Genomic DNA, 24638 nt, shown 5'->3' on the forward strand with positions numbered 1-24638 from the left:
CCACTTTACCCACTTTTCATCTAATTTTACTCATTTCTTACACTTTTACTTCATTTTTGTGTCCACGCCCAATGTATATAATTGGGTGGGACGAAGGGAGCAAGAGTTTTGCATTAATCTGGCAAGTGCCACACGACAGTTCCCTTTTACAGACTGCCTTCTTGCATTTATTTAGAATAGTAATGTGAACATTAACAATGATATATAGAAAATGACAAAAAAATGCTACATAAATTTACACAAGTAGGGACAATAAGATTATTGTTGAAATTTACATATCATCAGTCAAATACATATTATTTTTATTATGTACACCAAACAAAATTCACTAACTGGAGACCACAATAATTTTTCTCGGAAACAAAATGAATGAAACATAAGGTACAAGCATTATTCTTATCTACTTATAATGAAATGTTGAGATCAATACGAGGTTTCTTCGACGGCATATGTGATGGAACAATCATGTTGCAGCGAGGGCATCTAGGGTTGCTTTTAGAAATTAGCACATAAAGTAGGCAACTAGGGCAACTTCCAGCAAAAGAGGCACATGATTTATCCTCAGAGTCCATATTCTCAGTTTCTTTAACCGAAGATGAGGAATTAGAAGGTGATGATGACTGTGACATGGATATAGACCTCTTCCGAGTCATCTCTTTTTCTGCTCTTTTGAGAGCAGATTTCACTTTGTCAAGGGTGCATACGCTCTGGTAATTGTATGGTGATTGTGGTGGAGATGATTGCACAAGCTTAAGTTCTAAACTAGCATCATCAAACAGGTTCAGAGGTTGTTTAGTTGCAGGCAGACATTTCGAATCCTGAAGTGTGGAAACTATTTGATTGGTTTGTTGCTTGTGCTCACAAGACGAGACCGGTGTTTTTGGAGAGTTGCATCTCTGAAGATACACCTTTCCTGACTGCAAGAGTTGGACATCATACTTAATGTAAGATCAATGATGGCTTAATAATCACAATAATTTCACAAGCTTTTGCACTAAAATATAATGAAGCATATTTTTTAGGTTTCAAGTGCATACGTGCTAATGATAATATTAATAAAAATATGATTTAACTAAAACAAGACTTTAGTCATATTTAAAAGTAAATTTCTTATACTTCATCCCCACGATGAACTCTTCATAGCTTCAAAAAACAACAAATTTACTTTCATAATTGCCACTGACCAATCACCTGACCAGTTCTATTTATATTAGATCCGCTAAATGGCTCAGAAACTTAACAAGGAGAAACAAAACCAACTGTATGCATATTATAATGCATGAAAATTCTATGTCCCGAAAAAATAGAATCTTTAAGAACTCTCATCAAATAATTTAGATTGAAGAACCAAAAAACACATACTACATATTGAAAATTGTATTAATATATTAGTACTAAAACACAAGAGAATCTTAACTAAACAATAAAAACAAAAAAAGGTACCTTTAAATCCAGTCTTTTTTCATACCCAGAAGGCACTTGTAAATCAAGGTCGAGTTCTTGAGAATAAATGGTAGCAAAAGAATCAGAACGACCACCAAGCAAGTCACGAGTAATCAGGGCCGTGGAACTAGAATTACTATGTTGTTGTTCTTCAGTGTATCTACCCATTATCCTAACAAGATAACCTACCTCAGCAGCCATGATTGTATATAATAAGAAAAATAAAAAAGATGAAAGGAGAAATATTATTGATGGGGGTTGAATGCAGAGGGAAGGCTTGTATGTATATATATATATGAGCGAGTAGAAGGGGGAGGCGGGTAACGGATAAGTAACGAGAAGATGTTTGTCAGTGCGTGTGTATATTATTAATGGAGGGGTTGGGGGATATTAAGTAGTAATTGATTGCTCACAGTCGTCAGTAATGGCGGCATTTAATGCACACACAATAGAGATTGAGATAGGAAAGATCACATATGCATACAACATACGTATATATAGTAGAAAGATTTCCATACACACACATGTAAGATAAAAAATTATACATATCTTTTTAAAAATGGTTTTCCTTACGTGTGTCTACAAGCACACACTAACAACTATATTTTTTTACAGAAATGTAAGAATTTTATTAATGATGATTTTCGTGCATACATGAGAATCATCTTTATTAATAAAATTTGTGTCAATAAAAATTCACCATCTAACCAAAAAGAATAAAAATTCACCATCTAACCAAAAAATACCTCTTTTATCCCATTACAAATGTCTCTTTTGAGAAAAATATTTGTCTCAAATTACATGTTCTTGTTTTTTTTCAACACATATTTATCTCTATATTTATTGTGATCTTTTTGAACCTCAATTTTATTCTCATTCTCAATGCACTAAATCTCTATATTTTTTGTGCTTTTTTTGAAACTCAACTCTATTCTCACTTCTCAATGTACTAGTTAATGATATATGAGTCCAACAAGCTTTTTCCTTCATGTGGGTATTTTTTTAAAAGGGGACATATATAATGCGACGGAAGGAGTAGTTAATGTGTGCCAACACATTAGAAAATCTATTTTAAAGGTTTTGCATGACAACGACATATATGTGTTTAGGGTGTTAGGTCCTGAATAAGGCGTAAATTAAGCTAGAAGGGGGGGGTTGAATAGCTTAATGTCCAATTTAAAAATTATAATTGCCTTTTAAAAACATTTTCCAAGTTTTAAATATTTTTACCGTGTTGTTTAGCAATTATATGTGCGGAAGTAAAAAGCAAATATCACACGGTCGATTTTATCCTGGTTCGCGATGGAGCAACCTCTAATAGATTCTCGCACCCCTAGTCCAGTCCCCGAGCTCCTCTCCGGACTCGAGATTTTTCACTATAAGAAAGATGTACTCCTTATAGCCGGCGGAGAAGCCTTTACAATCTAAACTTACAAATATTTATCTTGGTCCGTAACTCCCCGTTACAACCTCACAATAAATGTAAAGCCTCTACTTGACTTATCTTAGAAAGTAACTTCCCGTTACTTCTTCAAAGTCGGTGTAGAGCCTTGGTGTAGTCTTTGTATTCCTAAGCTTTTGCGGGTCTTGGATCTTAGGTCTTAGATCTTGGGTCTTTTCTTTTCTTCACGGTGCGAAGACGACTAACTCCCCGTTAGTGCGTCTAGGACTTGGGTCTTAGAACAAGAATCACCTCACTTCACTTCACCTCACTGCAAAAGTTAGAACACAATATCTACGAAACAAACAAGTTATAAAAGATGAGTTTTGAACTAGTATGTTACTGTACTAGTTCGGAGATGACAATAATATTCAAGTTATAAATATTATAGTCAAGTATAGTATACTTTCTTTGGATCTATAATATAAGATCAAGTATACGTTTAATTACTCCAAGTATAGTTAAGTTGGGAGTAATTAATCAAGCCTTTTCTTTTAAGCAAAATATGCTTAAGGCTACACAAGTATTCTTTTCTTTTGATTCAAAATGTTGATCAAAGAATACTTGGTTTACAAAACTCCGTTTTGAGATATAATGAGAGATCTCGGAGATTGTAAAATATCCTTTCTTTAACTTCTTGCACAACTTGATAAAGCCAAGATAAATAAAATGTGGGTGGCTAGCCTCTTTGAGTTGTGCTCTTTGAAGTTTAGGATATAGAAAGCTTCCTCGAACAATAGTTCGGAATATTCGATATTTTCCCGAGATAATAAAGTTAAGTTAGTGCGGGATCGAATATGCTTTCTTTAGCTTCTCAAAGTTTAGCCAAGATAATAACAACCAATAAGTTGCTAAACTTTGCTTTTGAAGCTATAGTGATTAAAAGCTCTTTTGTCGTAAATCTTTCTTCCACACAACACTAAGGTGATAGATGGAAGGACGACGATGCTTTTATCACAAATCTCTTATAGAGATTAAGTACTCTTGAAACTATGTTCAAATCTTTTGTCTCTTTGAAGAGATCGAGTACTTCCTCGGATGTTCTTTCTTTGTTCTCTTTAAAAAGAGAGAGATATATATATCTTTTATATCTTGAACAAATCCGGATCTTTTGGTCTCTTTTAGAGAACCTTGTTGAAGAACTTGTAAGATGAAGAGAGTTTAAGTACAAAGTCCTGCAACAAAATGGTCGGTTAAGACACAAATAAGAAGCTAAGAAGAAACCACTTACGGGAGATGACCAGAAAAGTTCGCCGGAAAAATTCGCCGGAGGTTCGGCCGGATTTTGGGCACTTGGACGAACTTGGGCAGCCCCTACGGAGGCTTGGAAGTGGTTGTGGGTGAGCTAACTTGGTGGGTTAGAGCTTGAGAATCAAAACCTTGTATATATGAATATATATTTAGGAAAGAGAAGGTTTTGGAGATGAAGTATTAAAGAGAGAGAGTATAAACTTGAAAAACTTGAACACTTCTAAAAATCTCAGCACTTTCTTGGCTCTTAGCTTGAGAGAATTTGGTGTGTGGGAGGTGGGTATTTATAGAGGGAAGTGGGTGGAGTGAATGGTTGAGATGAAAGGAAAATAAAGGGTGGAGATTGAAAAGGTGTGGATTGTGGTTTTGTTGTCTTTGTTTGCCACTTGCATAATAAGACAAACAACTTTATGGGAGAAATCTCAGCTGAGTTGTGTCACTAAAAGACAAACACGCTTCCCGAGAATTTGATTAATAACGTAACTTTGTATCATTATTAAATGCGACGATTTTTCGAAACCTCCAATAAATTACACCAAAAATATGATAAATCATAGAATATTGTAAAATGGTGATCTGGAAATTTTGGTCAATTTTGGTCAATGTTGACTTGGTCAAACGTCCAGTCAAAGATCCCAGCCAGCCCCTAAAAATAGCGTCCGGACCAAACTTCTCAGAAAATTATGAAAATTTTACTATGCACCAAAAACATTATTCAAATGATCCATCTCAAGTTTCAAGTCATTCTAGCAAGTAGAAGTATTTTATTTGTATTTAAAACGATAAAAACCAGTCTCCGGGTTTGAATAAAATACGATTAGCCATTTGCGAGTTTGAACAAAACTTTGGCTAATATTTTGACTTGAGTAAACACTTTGAAATATATTTCCTTGAATATAAAATATTTTGAATTTGAAGGAAATATTTTTGGGAGTTTAAAATAATTTATTCCGTAAAATAATAAATTGAATAATTGGGAATAAATTACTTTAAAATAAAAGACTTGAGTAATAAATTTTTGTCTTTTTAAATAAATGTCAAAAGAGTGTTCTAAAGAATATAATGAATGTATATTCCTTGTTCAAGCTTCTTTTGCATTTCGCTTTTGCAATTGTAAAACAAGAAGATACCATTAATCGATATTTCTCGTCCGATAAATTGCGATGTAAAAACTTTGAATACTCCTTAGAAAAATATTGAAAAACTTTTTGTAAACAAGGAGTATCATTTATATTTATATGATATAAATAGAATTTTGGAAATTCTTTTTGAGCTAGTTTGACCATTTGACTTTTGACGGAATCAATTAAATAAAGATGTCCTATTGGAGAGGTATCTAAGTGAATTTAAATTTTATGTAAGTTATGCAAATATCAAAATAATCATTTTATCGAAGATGTCCTTTCAATCTTCCCCTTTTTGGTATTTGCCAAACAAACATAAAATTTAAATTTTTAGGTGTGTGCTTCCCCTACATGTATGCATGGAATTTTAGAAAATTATTTTTGCACATAAAACTTAGGAGCACACAAGCTAAATCCTCTTGATTGATTCCTGCACAAGGCAATTTTAATTTGTCAGTATGGACTCAAAAAGAATATATTAATTGAAGAAATTTAAGATTTTAAAATTGGAGTCCAATTTCTTCTTCCCCTTTTGTTTGGAAAAATGCCAAAAAAAAACATGATATTGAAAAACATATATTGGGGAGACAAAAAAAAATGAGCATGTCATTTATACAAATTATAATTAAGCATAGATTATAACACAGTTTAGCTATTGCTTAATCATGAAATAATCTGGCTAGACAAATAGTGATTTTGTATTACAAAAGTTTTAATAGATACTAGCATGGCATGCAATGAACGAAACTATGTGCACAGATTTTGCAAACTAACAAATATGACAGAAAGCATGGCATAATATATAATATAATCCTTGCTTGCATAAAAGTGAGTCAGTCAGCCTAAGAAGCAATTTAAATTTATGAGAGAATCTCGATTAAACTAAATAAAGGCATGGCATATTCAGTTATGTTATAGCAAGCTCTGAGTCAGAGTTTCACATTTTCATCCACCTCCTGTAACACTTTTGGCACCAGAGTTGTATACTTCCTGCAGACTTGGTTAGTTATACAGAGGAAGATGAACACAAGATATTTTAGTGCTGCCAAACTACATTAGTTCAGTTTGATCAAGACTGTGATCATGAGTATTTCCTGCAGACACCGATATCCAATCTTGTCAAATCATGCAAGTGAAGATCCAATAATTGTTAATGATTAGCAAGAAGAGCATGTTAGTCTTTTTCCATCACAAATTAGCTAAATAATTAGCTAAGCTCAGTTGCTCCTATAAGAGATTTAACAAATTCATCTAATACAAACAGTCTAAACTTTCAGAGACTTCAACCTGATGAAATTATAAGTGAATTTCTTGTGTAAAGAAAGTAGTTCAGCAAGCTTGAAAATCAAGTACAAGTACTTGTGATCACAGACCTTTAATACATTAAAGATAATGCTTAGATATTAGGACACAGAACTTTCTACATCAGTTATATAGGGAACCTAGCAAGCTGGTTGCAGGGGTATTAATTTGATACAATCTATCATGATGAATGGAGCAACAAGCATAAGTCAGTATGGACTAGATTATCAAGATTCTTTAATCCACAAAATTTAATTAAATCTAGTTTAAGTAAAATCTTGACAATAGCTAGCATGAGACAGAGATTCATATCACAGATTTCAAGAGATTAACATAAACAAAACATGAGATGAATATCCTGTAGAGTCATGCCACTAGATTCACTATAGACACATAAATTTGGTAAGGAAGTAGTGATCTAAAAGCATGGCACAAGATTCAGTGAAGATAGATGATAAACTTTTTAAGATCACATGCAATTTGACATATGCAACATATATTTGATGAGTAATCATGCTATCTGTAACTTCCAGATTCAGTAGTAAGAAAGTCAAGCCAAGACTCAGATTAAAGGATTGCAGCTTTGTTGACAAAAAATTGATCAGGAAGTATATTTGCACTAAGAATCTGTAAATCTGTCCACACAGAAGATTTAAAAGTTAAGTAGATGTATATCACAAAGTAATTAAAGGATTATCCAGAATATATTAAAGAAATATTCTACAACAGAGAACTTAATATCCAGATATATATATCTCAAAAAGGTAAGATTTGCTCATACTGTAAGATACCTGACTGCTTTAGTTAACAAAACTATTAATATAATAGATGTCATTTTCAAGGTATACTTAACCTTAAGTAATACAGTGACTCAAGAAAAAGAAAGGTTTAATAGAGTACACCTGAATAATCCAAGAGTTGCAGAAGTCCTTCAGGGGTCAATTATTAGTAATCAGAAATCACAAGCAAGCATTTAGCAGCCAGAATAAACTTTCATTCCATGTTCTTTACCCTGCAATCTTATACAAGCAATTCTATTTCCACATTATACAAGATCACTTGACATAAGGAATTCAGGTTCATATATTACAAGCCAAAAGAAATGATTACCAGGAAATAGGATAATTATATTAATTCAAAGCAGTTCCAAAGTAATCCTTTTAATTATGACTGAATTTTACAGTGGAATGCAGCCATTTAAGTACACAGAGATATGCCAATATGTAATCCAATACTGACATGAAGCAAATTATACACAAAAAGGACCGATGGCAAGGGATCATTTAATTCTCTGAGCATAAAAACAAGAGAAGTGCAGTGCACAGGAATACAAGGACAAAAGTTACCACAGAAATTCCACAAAGTCTGCAGGCAACAGTAAATCAAGTACAGATAATACACACCTAGTTTTATCACATAGCTGGCTCTAGCCAAAAGAAACTGAGCAAGTCAAATCAGCCAGTTCAACATAGTTTTCATTAGTTTAAAGCTTTGCAGCAATTCCAGAGTATATAGGAATAAATTTATATCTCTCCATCATGCTTTTTGCTGACATGAAATGACAGAAATGCTTATCTAAATTCATTCTTGCTGGCATCATCACAATCTCTGATTCTACACATCAATTAACCATATTTTGGTGTAAACAACACAGATTTAATCAAATATATTAATACACATGTACTCAGCAGAGCTGTATGCTTTCAAATGAGAGAAACTAAGTTGGAGCATACTTTCATGATTTAATTACATTAAAAGGACTCCAACAGGTATATATATATAGCAGTGATCATGTATTAGCAGTCAAGAGGCCAAATCTACACATTCATTTAGGGAAAGGAGATTCACAGAAATATTTAGCACAAATATTCAATTTATTTCTACTCATAACCTCAAGTAGATTCACATCAAAGTTCGATATACTTCTCATTCATTTGAGAACACATAATTCGAATTCTCACAGACATTTCACCAAACATCTGAGAATCAATATATATCAGAATCATCAGTTCATATTAATTTGTCATTCAAATACTCTTTCAACGCAAACAGAATCGTTAAACAGGATTTCGAACACTTATCTCGTCCTATGGAGTCCATCCACACAGGACATGTCCTGAACTATTTTTGATAGATCAGTTTTCTCTAGCCTTTGTAGTAGTGGCGGCTCTGCTAGCTCTCAAGAGCTGCCACAGCCAATTCTTCCTGTCCAGACTCGGGATTCTCAATACAGCTCCTCTGAATGAATCTGCAAAAAGATACAAACCACAGAGGCTACATGCCTATCAAAAGATACACAGAATTAGCTACAAAATCACTATATATGTTGATTCCGATCGAAATCCCCAAATCTATTGAGAGATTTTAGGGTTCTTGTGATACGAAATCGGATTGATATAACCAAATTAGTCCTTCTGCACACCAATTTACTCAAAATTGGAGTAACAATTGCAGGAAATCCATCAATCGAGCCACGCAAGACCCAAATTTTGAGTTTCAATCGGTGAGGATTGATATAGCATCGAGAGAGAAAATCGAGCAATACATACAGCTGCAGTTGAAATGTTTAGATAAAATATATGTAATTTTTTTTTTGTTTTGAAATCAACGGCAAAAATAATGAAAGACTAGGATTGTAATTTTGCAGCTTGTAACATTTTTGGACCAATTTGGACATAAAACACATGAAATAATCAAATAAATATATAAATAAATATTAGCTTTTTATAAAATTAAGAGAATTTTATACAAGAAAAACTCAAATTACCGAGCAGTTTAGTAAAATCCGATTGATAAAATTTCTTTTATCAATAAATCTGAATTTTAGAATTTCCTCGGGAATTGAGTTAAGTTCCATGTATATATATATCAAAATATCAAAGATAATAAAATAAAATATATTTGACCAATATTGGAAAAATAAAATGCATAACCTTAATATCTTAGAGGTATTGAATGATACCCGCTCGAGCAAACAATTTGATCGATTACTTCGAATTTCTCGAATACCTCACAAAATCCGATTGACAAATTTCTTCATCAATGAATCTGAATTTTTGAGATATTGAGACGTTCGATCGAAAAGTTTATTTGCTCGTAAGATAACTAAAAATTATGTAAATTATCTTTACCCAAAATAAATATATATATTTAAATATAAATATACGCAAACCTGCACACTAAATTATTTAGTGTATTCCAGCATTCCGAGATCCAAGCGCAATTTGGCATATCTTTCCGAGTGCAGTGGCTTGGTGAAAATGTCAGCAACATTGTTCTCCGTATCAATGTGAGTCATTTTTATGTCTCCCTTGTTCACATGATCACGTAGAAAATGATGTCTCACGTCGATGTGTTTTGATCTCGAGTGTAACACGGGATTTTTGCTCAAATCAATAGCACTTGTGTTATCACACAATATTGAGACCACATCGAATTTTTCATTATAGTCAGCCAATGTTTGCTTCATCCACAGAATTTGAGCACAACATTTTGCGGCTGCTATATACTCAGCTTCCGTAGTGGATATCGATACGGAATTCTGTTTCTTTGAAAACCACGAGACAAGACATCCACCGAGAAACTGACACGTACCACTAGTGCTTTTTCTGTCGACTAGATGCCCGGCATAGTCAGAATCAGAAAAACACACTAAGTCAAATGATAGCCCTTTAGGATACCATAGACCAAGATCAGTGGTTCCTTTTAAATATCTCAATATCCTTTTGACAGCGGATAAATGAGATTCCTTGGGTGCCACTTGAAATCTTGCGCACTTACAAACACTGTATTGGATATCGGGCCTACTTGCAGTGATGTATAACAAGCTTCCAATCATTCCCCGATATTTCTTTATATCTACAGGAATCCCTTTTGGATCTTCCGTTAATTTGTTGGATGTAGACATAGGAGTAGAGATGGGTCTGGCATCGTCCATTTCAAATTTCTTTAACATCTCTTTACAGTACTTTGATTGAGAGATGTGGATGCCTTCGTCAGATTGCCTTATTTGCAATCCCAAAAAGAAATTCAATTCTCCCATCATACTCATCTCGAATTCTTTGCTCATGCTATCCGAGAATTCTTTACACAACGTACCATTTGTAGAGCCGAATATGATATCGTCCACGTATATTTGGACAAGTAGGATATCATCGTTTTCTTGTCGTGTAAACAAGGTTTTATCAGCAGTTCCCATTTTAAAGTTGTTGTCGAACAGGAACTTACTTAACCTTTCATACCAAGCTCTCGGAGCTTGTTTCAATCCATATAGAGCTTTGTGCAATTTATACACATACTCCGGATGTGTTGCATCTTCAAAACCGGGAGGTTGTTTGACATAAACTTCTTCTTCGAGTATCCCGTTCAAGAATGCAGATTTCACATCCATTTGGTATACTTTGAAGTCTTTATGACACGCGTAAGCCAATAGCATTCGAATAGATTCAATTCGAGCTACGGGTGCATAAGTTTCATCAAAGTCAATACCCTCCATTTGAGTGTATCCCTGAGCAACTAACCTTGCTTTGTTTCGAACAACCGTTCCATTTTCATCAAGTTTGTTGCGAAACACCCACTTTGTTCCAATGATAGAAGTATCCTCAGGTTTTGGAACAAGTTCCCAAACTTTGCTACGAGTGAATTGAAGTAACTCATCTTGCATTGCAGAAATCCAATCCTCGTCTAGTAATGCATCTTTAGCAGTTTTGGGCTCAATTTGAGATAGAAAACTGAGATGATTAACAACGTTCTGAACTTGTGAACGTGTTTGAACTCCTTTGTTTAAGTCACCTAAAATATTGTCCAGGGGATGACTTCGAACAACAGGAATTTCCTTCGGGAGATCATCTTCAACATTAGCTAATTCCAATGGATTATTTGGTGTAGATGTACCAAAATCCATATTCTCAAATTGACGAATAACTTCTTCCACATTATCTTGTCCATCATCATCTTTATCGACAAGATCAATGTATTTAGAAGATGGCTTTGACTCATCAAATGCCACATTCATCGACTCTTCCACCACAAGAGTTTTGAGATTGAATACTCGATAAGATTTGCTGTTTTTCGAATAACCAAGAAAGATGCCTTCACTTGACTTTGGATCGAACTTTGTGAGATAATCCTTGGTATTCAAAATATAGCATTTGCTTCCGAATACTTTGAAGTAGCTCAGCTTCGGAGTCTTGCCAAAATAAAGCTCGTAAGGAGTTTGCAGCTTTATTGGTCGGAGTAACACCCGATTTAGAATATGGCAAGCAGTTGACATAGCTTCGGCCCAAAAGTACTTAGGCCGACGATACTCATTTAGCATTGTATTCGCCATTTCTTGTAGCGTCCGATTCTTCCTTTCGACAACTCCATTTGATTGAGGAGTATAGGGAGCCGAAAAGTTATGAGTGATTCCATTTTCATCACAGAAAGTTTTGAAGCTAGAATTCTCAAATTCCTTACCATGGTCCGTCCGTATATAGACAATGGTATTCTTTTGTTGATTTTGAATCTTTTTGCATAGAGCGGAGAAAGATTCAAAAGCATCACTTTTAGCTTTGAGAAATTCCGTCCACGTATATCTTGAATAATCATCAACTATCACCAGCGTATAAGAATTCCCTCCGAGACTTTGAACCGGAACGGGTCCAACTAAGTCCATGTGTAGAAGCTCGAGAGGCCTTGAAGTAGATATCATAGATTTTGCTTTGTGAGTCGCCCGAATTTGCTTTCCAATCTCACAAGCATCACAGATGTGATCTTTTTGATAGTTTAGCTTTGGTATCCCTCGAACATGATCTTTTGCGGAAAGATTCTTAATCAGCTTCATGTTTGCATGCCCTAGTCTCCGATGCCATAGCCATGGATCATCATTTGTAGTGATTAGGCACACATTCTTGATTTTGCCCATGTCACATGTATAGACATTTTTGTTGCGAGGGCACGTAAGAACCAACTTTCCATCCTTGTTCAAAATAGAACAGTGAGTAGGATAGAAGATTACTTTGTATTCATTGTCACAAAGTTGACTGATTGAAAGAAGATTGTATTTCAGCCCGGTGACTAGTTGAACATTTGATATTTTGACTCGATCATTTCCGATGTCCCCAATTCCAATGATGCGACCTTTGCTACTATCTCCAAATGTGACATCTCCAGCAGCAACCTTTTTAATGTTGTTTAAGAGTGACTTGTTTCCAGTCATATGCCTCGAACAACCACTATCAAGGTACCACATGTCTGATTTAGCAGCAAGGCACACCTACAAACACAATCAATAAAGCTTGTTGGTACCCTTTTGTCTTGAGGGTCCAGGGATTAGTCCAACATAAGCAGTTCTAGAGTTTGCATAATAGAATTTTGGCATGGGATAATCACTTTGAGGCACATACAATAATCTAGATGCATGATTCCTAGCATAATAAGCATTTTGCCTTAAATCATTTCTAGGATGCACATAGTTTCTATCATAACTATGATAAAGAGTTGGGTGATGATAGAAACTCTGTTTAGGCACATTATGACTTCTAGGAATATTGCCTCTAGAGTTTGTATTCTTCCTTTCGTTTCTTCTTTGAAACGCAATTGGTTGTTGATGATAGCTAAACCTTGGTTGCCTTTGATTTTTATTGGCACCATTTTTCTTTGGTATAGCTTTGTCAACCCGAGTGTATGATTTTGATTCCTTTGGAATCCATACATGCTTCCCCTTAATTTCACCACTCTTATATTTACAAAATGAGACAGAATGTCCAATTTTGTTGCAATATGAGCACTTTAGAGTTGGTGGTGTGGGAGCATCTTTAGGTGGTTCCACACATGGTGTCACTCGTTTACTTTGAGTGTTTATATCATATCCTAAACCTTCACGGTTAAATGAGTTCTTTGAGTATACCATCTTGTTTAGTATCTCATTACCATGTGTGAATCTTTGAACCACTATCTCAAGATTTTCTTTTTCTTTAATCAAAGAATTAATCTTTTGATTTAAAGATATCTCCTGATCCTTAACTTGAAATAAGAGCTTAATATTCTCATCCTTTAGTCTTTGTGTTTCCAATTGAAACTTTTCATTTTCTTTTAAGACTAGGATCATCTCTTTTTCAATTTCAAGAGAGCTCTTTTGATGACTCGGAGTTGACCTTTCTTGAGTCAATGATTCATTTAGAATCTTCAAGTTTAACGCATCAACGTGAAGCTTACAATTATTTTCATTTAATTGTAACTTCTCATTTTCCAACTCTTCAGCTTGAAGTAACAAGGAAGCATTCTCTACTTCGAGATTTGTGATGTTATCCTTGTACTTGTTGTTTTCAAGCTTTAGGAGATCATTTTGATCGTTGAGGGAATTTATCTCGTCCTCACTTTTGATCATTGATTCCTTTATTCGAGTCAACTCCTTTTGTTGATCTTTGCTCGAACTTTTGAGTTTTTCATGTTCCGACCATATTGATAGGAACCGTTGATCAGCATCACAATATCTACTATTTATATGAACTAGCAAATCAATTAAATCACTTTTAGTCATGTCAAGCAGATTTAAGCTAGAGTCAATAAATAGATGCATATTGTCTAATATTCGTGAGGGACCACTTACCTCTTGGTTCGTAGTGGAATCTTCCGTAGAAGTAGATGCATCATCCGAAGCCATTAAGCATAGATTAACCATTTCTTCGCTTGCTTCGGAGGCTTCTTCATCCTCACTTAGATCCCAACCGTTTTCTGCTACGAGAACACGTCCTTTGGCTAGCTTAGGACATTCCCTTTTGTAGTGACCCGGTTGTTTGCATTCAAAACAGACATCTTGTGTCTCCTCTGGAACATGTTCTTTAGGCTTAGGAGGAGTATAGTTGTTGTTGTTGTTGATGTTGTTGTTGTTTGCATTGTTGTAGGAATTCGAATTTGAATTTTGAATTCCTTTGCCTTTGTTGTAGCCCGAAGTAGGAAAATTACTCTTGTAGTTAGGAGCGTAGTTTTGAGAGTAATTAGGCCTTCCATTAGAGTTGAATACTCTTTGTTGATTGTTTGATTTGAGGAAGCCTTTTCCATATCTTTGAGCTTTGCTTTGGAGCACACGACGAAGTTGTCTTGTTAACAAAGCGATTTCGCCTTCATCAAGATTTTTGAGCTCCTCGTTCAACTCTTCGTCGTTGTCATCATCATCGATTAATATGGCCTTGAGTGCCATATTTTTCTTCTTTTCTTCCACTTTAGGAACGACGATATCCGGAACATTGTCTTCCTCGTAAGCACGAAGATTTCCGAAGAGGTTGTCGATGTGATAATCATTGAGATTGTGCATCTCTTTGATTGTTGTAACTTTGACTTTCCAACTCGGAGGAAGAGATTTAAGAACTCGCCGATTCTTTTCATTTTGCGTGTAGTTCTTCCCGAGTTGAGCAAGCTCATCGACAATACGAGTGAATCTCGTTTCCATGTCGATGATATTTTCTCCTTCTTGGAGTTTAAAGTTCTCGTACTCCATGATTAAAGTATCCATTCGAGAATCTTTAATATCGGTGGTTCCTTCGTAGGTGACCACAAGTTTGTTCCACATTTCTTGTGCAGACTTGCAATTATTCACACGCTTGTATTCTTTTTCAGCAAGTGCACTTGTGAGAACCATTTCGGCTTTGGCAGCAATGTTCATTCTATCTTCCTCTTCGTGAGTATATTCACTCACTTTCTTCTCGTAGATGACATCATCGATAATTTTGGTTGGAATGATAATGCCATCCTCTATAGCCATCCAAACTTTGACGCCTTGAGATCGAGCATAGATGCGGAATCTCGTTTTCCATGTTGCAAAGTTGGTGCCATCAAATAGAGGTGGTCGAGAGCTAGATAGACCTTCACCGCAGCCAATGGTATTCAAATACGCCATTTAGGATCACTGCTTGTTGTGCCTGTAGATCTGAAAATCACTTAACAAACACGTTAAGCAGCACAGCTCTGATACCAATTGTTAGGTCCTGAATAAGGCGTAAATTAAGCTAGAAGGGGGGGGTTGAATAGCTTAATGTCCAATTTAAAAATTATAATTGCCTTTTAAAAACATTTTCCAAGTTTTAAATATTTTTACCGTGTTGTTTAGCAATTATATGTGCGGAAGTAAAAAGCAAATATCACACGGTCGATTTTATCCTGGTTCGCGATGGAGCAACCTCTAATAGATTCTCGCACCCCTAGTCCAGTCCCCGAGCTCCTCTCCGGACTCGAGATTTTTCACTATAAGAAAGATGTACTCCTTATAGCCGGCGGAGAAGCCTTTACAATCTAAACTTACAAATATTTATCTTGGTCCGTAACTCCCCGTTACAACCTCACAATAAATGTAAAGCCTCTACTTGACTTATCTTAGAAAGTAACTTCCCGTTACTTCTTCAAAGTCGGTGTAGAGCCTTGGTGTAGTCTTTGTATTCCTAAGCTTTTGCGGGTCTTGGATCTTAGGTCTTAGATCTTGGGTCTTTTCTTTTCTTCACGGTGCGAAGACGACTAACTCCCCGTTAGTGCGTCTAGGACTTGGGTCTTAGAACAAGAATCACCTCACTTCACTTCACCTCACTGCAAAAGTTAGAACACAATATCTACGAAACAAACAAGTTATAAAAGATGAGTTTTGAACTAGTATGTTACTGTACTAGTTCGGAGATGACAATAATATTCAAGTTATAAATATTATAGTCAAGTATAGTATACTTTCTTTGGATCTATAATATAAGATCAAGTATACGTTTAATTACTCCAAGTATAGTTAAGTTGGGAGTAATTAATCAAGCCTTTTCTTTTAAGCAAAATATGCTTAAGGCTACACAAGTATTCTTTTCTTTTGATTCAAAATGTTGATCAAAGAATACTTGGTTTACAAAACTCCGTTTTGAGATATAATGAGAGATCTCGGAGATTGTAAAATATCCTTTCTTTAACTTCTTGCACAACTTGATAAAGCCAAGATAAATAAAATGTGGGTGGCTAGCCTCTTTGAGTTGTGCTCTTTGAAGTTTAGGATATAGAAAGCTTCCTCGAACAATAGTTCGGAATATTCGATATTTTCCCGAGATAATAAAGTTAAGTTAGTGCGGGATCGAATATGCTTTCTTTAGCTTCTCAAAGTTTAGCCAAGATAATAACAACCAATAAGTTGCTAAACTTTGCTTTTGAAGCTATAGTGATTAAAAGCTCTTTTGTCGTAAATCTTTCTTCCACACAACACTAAGGTGATAGATGGAAGGACGACGATGCTTTTATCACAAATCTCTTATAGAGATTAAGTACTCTTGAAACTATGTTCAAATCTTTTGTCTCTTTGAAGAGATCGAGTACTTCCTCGGATGTTCTTTCTTTGTTCTCTTTAAAAAGAGAGAGATATATATATCTTTTATATCTTGAACAAATCCGGATCTTTTGGTCTCTTTTAGAGAACCTTGTTGAAGAACTTGTAAGATGAAGAGAGTTTAAGTACAAAGTCCTGCAACAAAATGGTCGGTTAAGACACAAATAAGAAGCTAAGAAGAAACCACTTACGGGAGATGACCAGAAAAGTTCGCCGGAAAAATTCGCCGGAGGTTCGGCCGGATTTTGGGCACTTGGACGAACTTGGGCAGCCCCTACGGAGGCTTGGAAGTGGTTGTGGGTGAGCTAACTTGGTGGGTTAGAGCTTGAGAATCAAAACCTTGTATATATGAATATATATTTAGGAAAGAGAAGGTTTTGGAGATGAAGTATTAAAGAGAGAGAGTATAAACTTGAAAAACTTGAACACTTCTAAAAATCTCAGCACTTTCTTGGCTCTTAGCTTGAGAGAATTTGGTGTGTGGGAGGTGGGTATTTATAGAGGGAAGTGGGTGGAGTGAATGGTTGAGATGAAAGGAAAATAAAGGGTGGAGATTGAAAAGGTGTGGATTGTGGTTTTGTTGTCTTTGTTTGCCACTTGCATAATAAGACAAACAACTTTATGGGAGAAATCTCAGCTGAGTTGTGTCACTAAAAGACAAACACGCTTCCCGAGAATTTGATTAATAACGTAACTTTGTATCATTATTAAATGCGACGATTTTTCGAAACCTCCAATAAATTACACCAAAAATATGATAAATCATAGAATATTGTAAAATGGTGATCTGGAAATTTTGGTCAATTTTGGTCAATGTTGACTTGGTCAAACGTCCAGTCAAAGATCCCAGCCAGCCCCTAAAAATAGCGTCCGGACCAAACTTCTCAGAAAATTATGAAAATTTTACTATGCACCAAAAACATTATTCAAATGATCCATCTCAAGTTTCAAGTCATTCTAGCAAGTAGAAGTATTTTATTTGTATTTAAAACGATAAAAACCAGTCTCCGGGTTTGAATAAAATACGATTAGCCATTTGCGAGTTTGAACAAAACTTTGGCTAATATTTTGACTTGAGTAAACACTTTGAAATATATTTCCTTGAATATAAAATATTTTGAATTTGAAGGAAATATTTTTGGGAGTTTAAAATAATTTATTCCGTAAAATAATAAATTGAATAATTGGGAATAAATTACTTTAAAATAAAAGACTTGAGTAATAAATTTTTGTCTTTTTAAATAAATGTCAAAAGAGTGTTCTAAAGAATATAATGAATGTATATTCCTTGTTCAAGCTTCTTTTGCATTTCGCTTTTGCAATTGTAAAACAAGAAGATACCATTAATCGATATTTCTCGTCCGATAAATTGCGATGTAAAAACTTTGAATACTCCTTAGAAAAATATTGAAAAACTTTTTGTAAACAAGGAGTATCATTTATATTTATATGATATAAATAGAATTTTGGAAATTCTTTTTGAGCTAGTTTGACCATTTGACTTTTGACGGAATCAATTAAATAAAGATGTCCTATTGGAGAGGTATCTAAGTGAATTTAAATTTTATGTAAGTTATGCAAATATCAAAATAATCATTTTATCGAAGATGTCCTTTCATAGGGGAGCAAATAACATAGTTTGAGCTAGAGTTTTACCTAATCCGAGTTTTTTTTCTCTCGAATGAACAGAGTCGATTAGAGGTTTTTAAACTGAATGAAAAGTGATGTTTAAAACTGACTCACTGGTAGATGACTCAAATACAAGTTTGATCACGAGCAATTTAAGTCGAGATAAACTCAAATCGAATTCAAACAGAATCGATCTGTCAACGAAAATTCGTATGTAATTTTTACTTAATCAACCTTATTTGTCAAATATAATTTTACAATCTTTACTTACATGTTTATCAAACTATCGTAATAATCACACTCAAATCAGCTCACAAAAATATAATTTATGAAGTATAATTTAAAATTTTTCAGGTCACATCCAAAATTAATATTTAACTATCATAATAATCAATTATATATACTCGACACACGCACAAGTAAAGTGTACACATATTTTTATCTTATGTTCCATTCCATTTTTCTTGTAAAAATTTTATTATGACGGTTCGAAATTTGATTTTATAATACTTTAATTACTTATGATAATTTTAGCTTTTAGTAAATATATAAATTTTGTCAAAGTAAAGTCGAGTTAGAAAAAAACCTCTAAAAATAGGAATCGTAATAATTTTATAGTCATTTCCCAGAAAGTTTGAATACTTCTTCACTTATAATTTTATAAGAAATGTGTATCCACTTCTCATCTTATTTTCAAAAAAAAAGTATTTATTTCTCTTTCATTTTACTTTAGTTTCTTGGCACATTGCATCCAGACTTGCTTTGATCATCACTTTTTGTCCGAACTGCGTTATATTTTACTATATTGTTACTTTGCGTAGAAGTAAAACTGAAAAGATTTGAATTTATTTAATAATATAATGCATCCCATTCTTTCGAAATTCTGACGATTTGTATAATAATAGTAATAATAATAATTTTTTATTCAAAAATCAAGAAGTAACAAAATTTGATTAAAATAAATATTCTTTTATTACAAAAAACAGAAAAGAAAGTAATCAAATTAAATTAAATAAATTTGACTTTACTTTTCCAAATTACAAAAACTATTCTTGGCCAACGTGAGGGGCGCATGTCATGAACAGAAGATCAGAAACAGTTGAACGGTGGATGGCCACCTAAAAACTACTCCTATTTATCTAGACATAAATTAAATTCCACAATCGAAGCATTCATATAAGGTGATGTGAAATTTAATTCAACTCTTATCCACCAACACGTAATCACCGGGGTTTAAGGTCAAAATTCAGCTTCTCTTCTCCATTTGCAATAAATGTTGATGTCTCTGGAAATATCGAATCATATGATTCATGCAATAAATGTTGATGTCTCAGGGAAAATCGAATCAAATTATTACGAGTAATATCAAGTGTCCCAAATTATGTTCTCAATTTTTTCAAAATACGTGACACATATATGACCAATTTTAATTGGATGATTTGTGTATATAAAAGAGTTCTATTATCATTAGCATGAGTGAAACTAATCGTATACTATCAAATAGATTTAAGAAAAAATTGCAGAACATTTTTAAAATACATAATGTTTTTTATTATTATTTGAAAATACCACACAATGACTGGTATTTAAGAATTTTTAAGTTATTATCGGTGTAGTTTCTTGGAATTAGCAACCCGCAAATCTTAAAATTGATGTAGTCTTGGCTTTCATTCCAATGCCCACCATGTTGAAGAAAAACTGCAATATTTTCATTTATCCAACAATTATTGATGAAGAGAATAAAATAATACAAAAATAATAAATATACAATGCTAAATATTGTTGATGTCAGAACATCCTAAAACTCAATACTAATGCTAAATCGACTTGAATAAATCTAACAATTATACCAGCTCAAAATAGCAACCTAAATAATTAGCAGATGTAAATAATTATGTTGCTTGATTTTAAAATTAAAAACACAACTGAATTAGCAAGTTACTTAGGTTGTAAATTCCTTAATCACAAAATCAATACTTAATTAATATAATAAACCTACTTTCTAACTCAAAACAACTGAATTCAACAACCCTCACTATTTCATCTCAAAACTAAAATCTAAATGAACTAGTATGTTATTTTGGTTGCAAAATTCAAAATCTTAATACACATTGTTAATCAACTATAATAAACCAAACCTACAAATGAAAATAATCATATGCAACAATAGCCATTAGCTCAAAATAAAAAATAAAATGAACTAGCATGTCACTTTTTTTTTTTGACTAATATGGCTTATAGCCTTACAAAGTGAGTATCTGTTCGAAGATATTCTCGGGGTGAGCCAGAGTCGAACCCATGACCTGGGACGACAAAGGATAAACCCTTAACCACTGGGCTATCCGATCGTGCTCCTAGCATGTCACTTTAGTTGCAATATACTTTTTCAAATGCTCAGCTGATCATTCAACCAAAATAAACCTGAATTATAACTAAAACAACCAAATTCAACAATGTTCACTAGCCCAGCTCGAAATTAAAACCAAATTAAATTAGCATGATGATCAATCAATCAGAATAAACCTCAACTACAACTCAAAGTTTCTAATCAGTCATTAACACATGATAAGGTCTTTTAATCGAAGAAATCAAAATTATAAATCAACAACCGAAAACAATCTCACACACAGATATATATTTATATATGTGTGTGTTTTTCAACTTCAATTACAACTGAAAATTACAATATATCGTGTTAGGTTCACAAAAGACGTAAAATTGCAAAAACACTAGAATTTAGGTATTTTTATATATTTTTGCAGTGATATTTTTATGTTTTTAAAATATTTATATATATTCAATTCAATATTCTTGATTTATGTATAATATATATTAAGATAGAAAAATTTCTCGCTCTTAAAGTTAAAACTGGTTTTTAAAAAATAAAATGGGCCCTAACATAAACACATGTGGAATGGGCCGCCTCCTCTGTGATAAACGAAAAAACTGAAGCGAGAAGGAAGAGAATTGCGGTTGCAGATGGGTAGTGAGAGAAAGTCGAAGGAAGAAGATGACAAGACCAAAAAGAAGAGAACTCGTCATTCTTCCCCGCAAGGTGTCTCTCTCCCCCAATCTCTCTCTCTCTCTCTCTCCCCCTCTATCTGTATGAGCTAGTAATGTCCTAATTCTTGTATATTACCACAGATGCAGGGAGAAGCATAAAGCGAAAAACATCTCCAGAGAAGAGCAGCACTAAAAAGAAGCACAAGTCTCATAAAGGTACACTTACATATATTTATTTATATTCATATATTTTTCTTATTATAGAATTAGTGATTTTATTCAGACTATGTAGATCAATTGAATTTGAAATAAGGTTGAACCCTAACTTCACGAACTAAGTTAATAATTTCCCGAATAACTGTTCTGTTGGATTTGATATTAGGTAGAGTTTCGGGTTAAGCTACATGTTTTCAATACAATTGAGTAATTTACGTGTATAACTATTTGCTGTAATGTGGATGATTAAATCGATTGGTCATTGTCTTGTTAAATGCTATGAGTCACAAAATCTGTAAAATTAAGTGAACTATAATTGGATGTTATTTGTTAGAGAAACTGGACGGGAGTTCCTTTTGTCGTGCTTGTTAAAAAAACAAGGACTTCAGCTAGCATTTGTATTTTAGTCATCTAAGAGATGCATCAGGCAAGCTCATGGCTACTGCTGAGTGCTGATATTCCACTATAAACATGTATCCTCCTGATTTACATAGTCTGCATACTTTACAATTCTACCAAACCAGAAAAGTAGACGACTACGGATCAAGGACAATCAACTGGACATTATAAAATTCTCCAAGGGAAGATTAATAAAATTATATTTGGAAATAACGGAAGAAATGCTCTCTGAATTTTCTATAGTGTGGAAGAGAGAAAATTAATAATGGCGATCGAAGGAGTAATCTTTTAACTTTCTTCAACTGTGGTTATTTAGATAGAGATAGTGAATCTGAAGTTTGCATGCATAACAAGAAAAATACTACTCACTCCGCCCCACCAATTTTGTCCACAGAAATCCACCTTTTGTTCAATCAAAATAAATAAGCTAATAGTTACCAAATTTTTTTCATTGTTTTTATATTTAATTGCCATAATAAATAACAATTAAATTACTAATGTTTTTTTATAAGCACAATTAAATTACTGTATTAACTAAATGTGGATGATGGTTTTGGGACAAACAGAAAAGGAAATGTAGACAAAATGAGTGTGACGGACGGGATATGAGTGATAAGATTAGAGTATTTATAATCATCAAGGAATATTCCTAAATCAATGACTAATCTCCAATATCATTTAAAAACCAAATTAGAGAGCTTTCGTATTATTATAATGTAATAGCTGTTACTCTGATTGTTTGTTGGCATCCCTTTTTACTATCAGTTCTAATCCACAGACATGATGGTGCTGGGAACAATCAATTCTCCCGTACAAAAATTCACAACTCCCTACGATATTCTTTTTATATATTATCATCTTAAAGTAAATGCACTATAAATTGCTCAATGCTGTATATCTGTTCACGTCTATTCAAATATTAGCACTTAACTTTAGTACTAAATACACTGTTTTGTTATTTGGAATCAATTAAAAATTATTCTCATGCATATCTAGAAAACATTGTTAAATAATGTCTCATCATCATACTAAGTGGCTGATCTTGTCTCAGAAGTGAAGTCAGAAACGAAACATAAGGACAAGCACCACAAGCGTGATCGGCAGTCAGTGAGTTCCTTACTTTGTCCCATTAAGTTTCAACTTGCAAACGACACCAACTACTTTCTCGCCATGTATGAATGTTAGGATTTATTTTATCCTTTATTAGAGTGGACTCTACCTTTTCTATTATCTATCTCAGCATCTTTTAGTAAGCTGCAAATGTTAATTTATTTATTTTTATCGCTTATTCATCGAACTTCATATGTGCTGTGTCTCTTAGTTTCATTAAATTGCATTCTGTTGATTTGTTATGTTCAAGCGTAAGTTTTTACGCATCTTATCTTAATTTTTTACTCATATATATACTGTAGGCCATACTTACAAAATATCAAAGATATATCAAGTTATAATGTTAACTAATCCCATCTCGTCAAAATTTTATTGAATTGCATGAATATATTGCCACATTACTTTGATAGTAAATGTCGGGAAATGTATTCACCTATTGTGAGTACTTTTTCTTATGAAGATATGGCGCTTTATCAACAATACTGATGTTACTGTAACAGTGTGTACCTCGTTAATAGTCAATATGTGCCAGTGCAACAAACTAAGATCATATACAAGTTCATGTAAAGGATTGTAAGTTACTTTATATATATATATATATGATTATGGAGGTCCTTCATCCTATATCTGTATTCTGCTTGGTCATATTACGTGTGGAATCTGGATCATGAGTGTAATATTATGACTTTTTGCTTCATGTCTGTTCTGCAGAAAGTTGACATAGAAGAAATATCCAGCTCCGATTACTTTAAGAAAAATAATGAATTTTCCACCTGGCTGAAAGAGGAGAAAGGTGTGTTCTTTTCAGATCTTTCAGCTGATTCTGCACGTGAAAAGTTTTTGAAGTTTGTGGAGAAATGGAACAAAGGAAAGCTACCATCCCAATACTATGAGGGCATTAGCACCGGGCCTCGAACATCCCATAATTGGAAAATTAAAATGTAATACGATGGTTACTGGTTGATTTGTTTTGCTATTATATGTAAATGACTGTTTTCCGTTGGTTCTGTTTTCTTTTGTGTAGAATTAGGATATTTATATTCGGTTCAGAAAAAGAGATCTAACAAGCTACACATGCTAATCGAATCTACTAAATTAGTACATCTTTATTTCTCATTTGATGTGTGTACGCAGTGGGAAGCATTTTCCGTAAACATATAGATGTAGACTTATTGTCACTTGAGCATCGGCAGAGAAAGTGTCAGCAATGGCCTTTTCTGATCTTTGCAAGACTGTCTTGTGGATGATTAAAATGAGTGGATACTGGATAGTAGTATGTCTATATGACATGGTTCTTATCTGACCTAGTTATATTGATTTAACAGCTACTGAGCCAACTAAGGGTTTGTAATTGGTTAATTGAAACTGAAACTGAAATATGTGTAGTCAAGTG

At 33.7% G+C, this 24638-nt stretch overlaps 2 protein-coding genes across 2 annotated transcripts; one reads left to right on the plus strand and one right to left on the minus strand.

Annotated features, from left to right (window-relative positions):
• Positions 1-404: 404 nt before the first annotated feature.
• On the minus strand, positions 405-1814 carry LOC108222613 (uncharacterized). Its single transcript, XM_017396510.2, has 2 exons — positions 1444-1814; positions 405-917 (listed from the first exon to the last, which is right to left on the minus strand). Exons 1-2 carry the CDS (start codon positions 1642-1644, stop codon positions 405-407), a joined length of 714 nt encoding a protein of 237 aa, XP_017251999.1. The 5' UTR covers positions 1645-1814.
• Positions 1815-21416: 19602 nt separating this feature from the next.
• Positions 21417-24361, plus strand: LOC108221008 (style cell-cycle inhibitor 1-A). Its single transcript, XM_017394910.2, has 4 exons — positions 21417-21572; positions 21662-21736; positions 23187-23242; positions 23957-24361. The coding sequence occupies exons 1-4, from the start codon at positions 21497-21499 to the stop codon at positions 24188-24190; spliced, it is 441 nt and encodes a 146-aa protein (XP_017250399.1). The 5' UTR covers positions 21417-21496; the 3' UTR covers positions 24191-24361.
• The last annotated feature ends 277 nt before the right edge of the window (positions 24362-24638 follow it).

Source organism: Daucus carota, chromosome 5, assembly GCF_001625215.2.
Source record: "Daucus carota subsp. sativus chromosome 5, DH1 v3.0, whole genome shotgun sequence".
NCBI lineage: Eukaryota > Viridiplantae > Streptophyta > Magnoliopsida > Apiales > Apiaceae > Daucus > Daucus carota.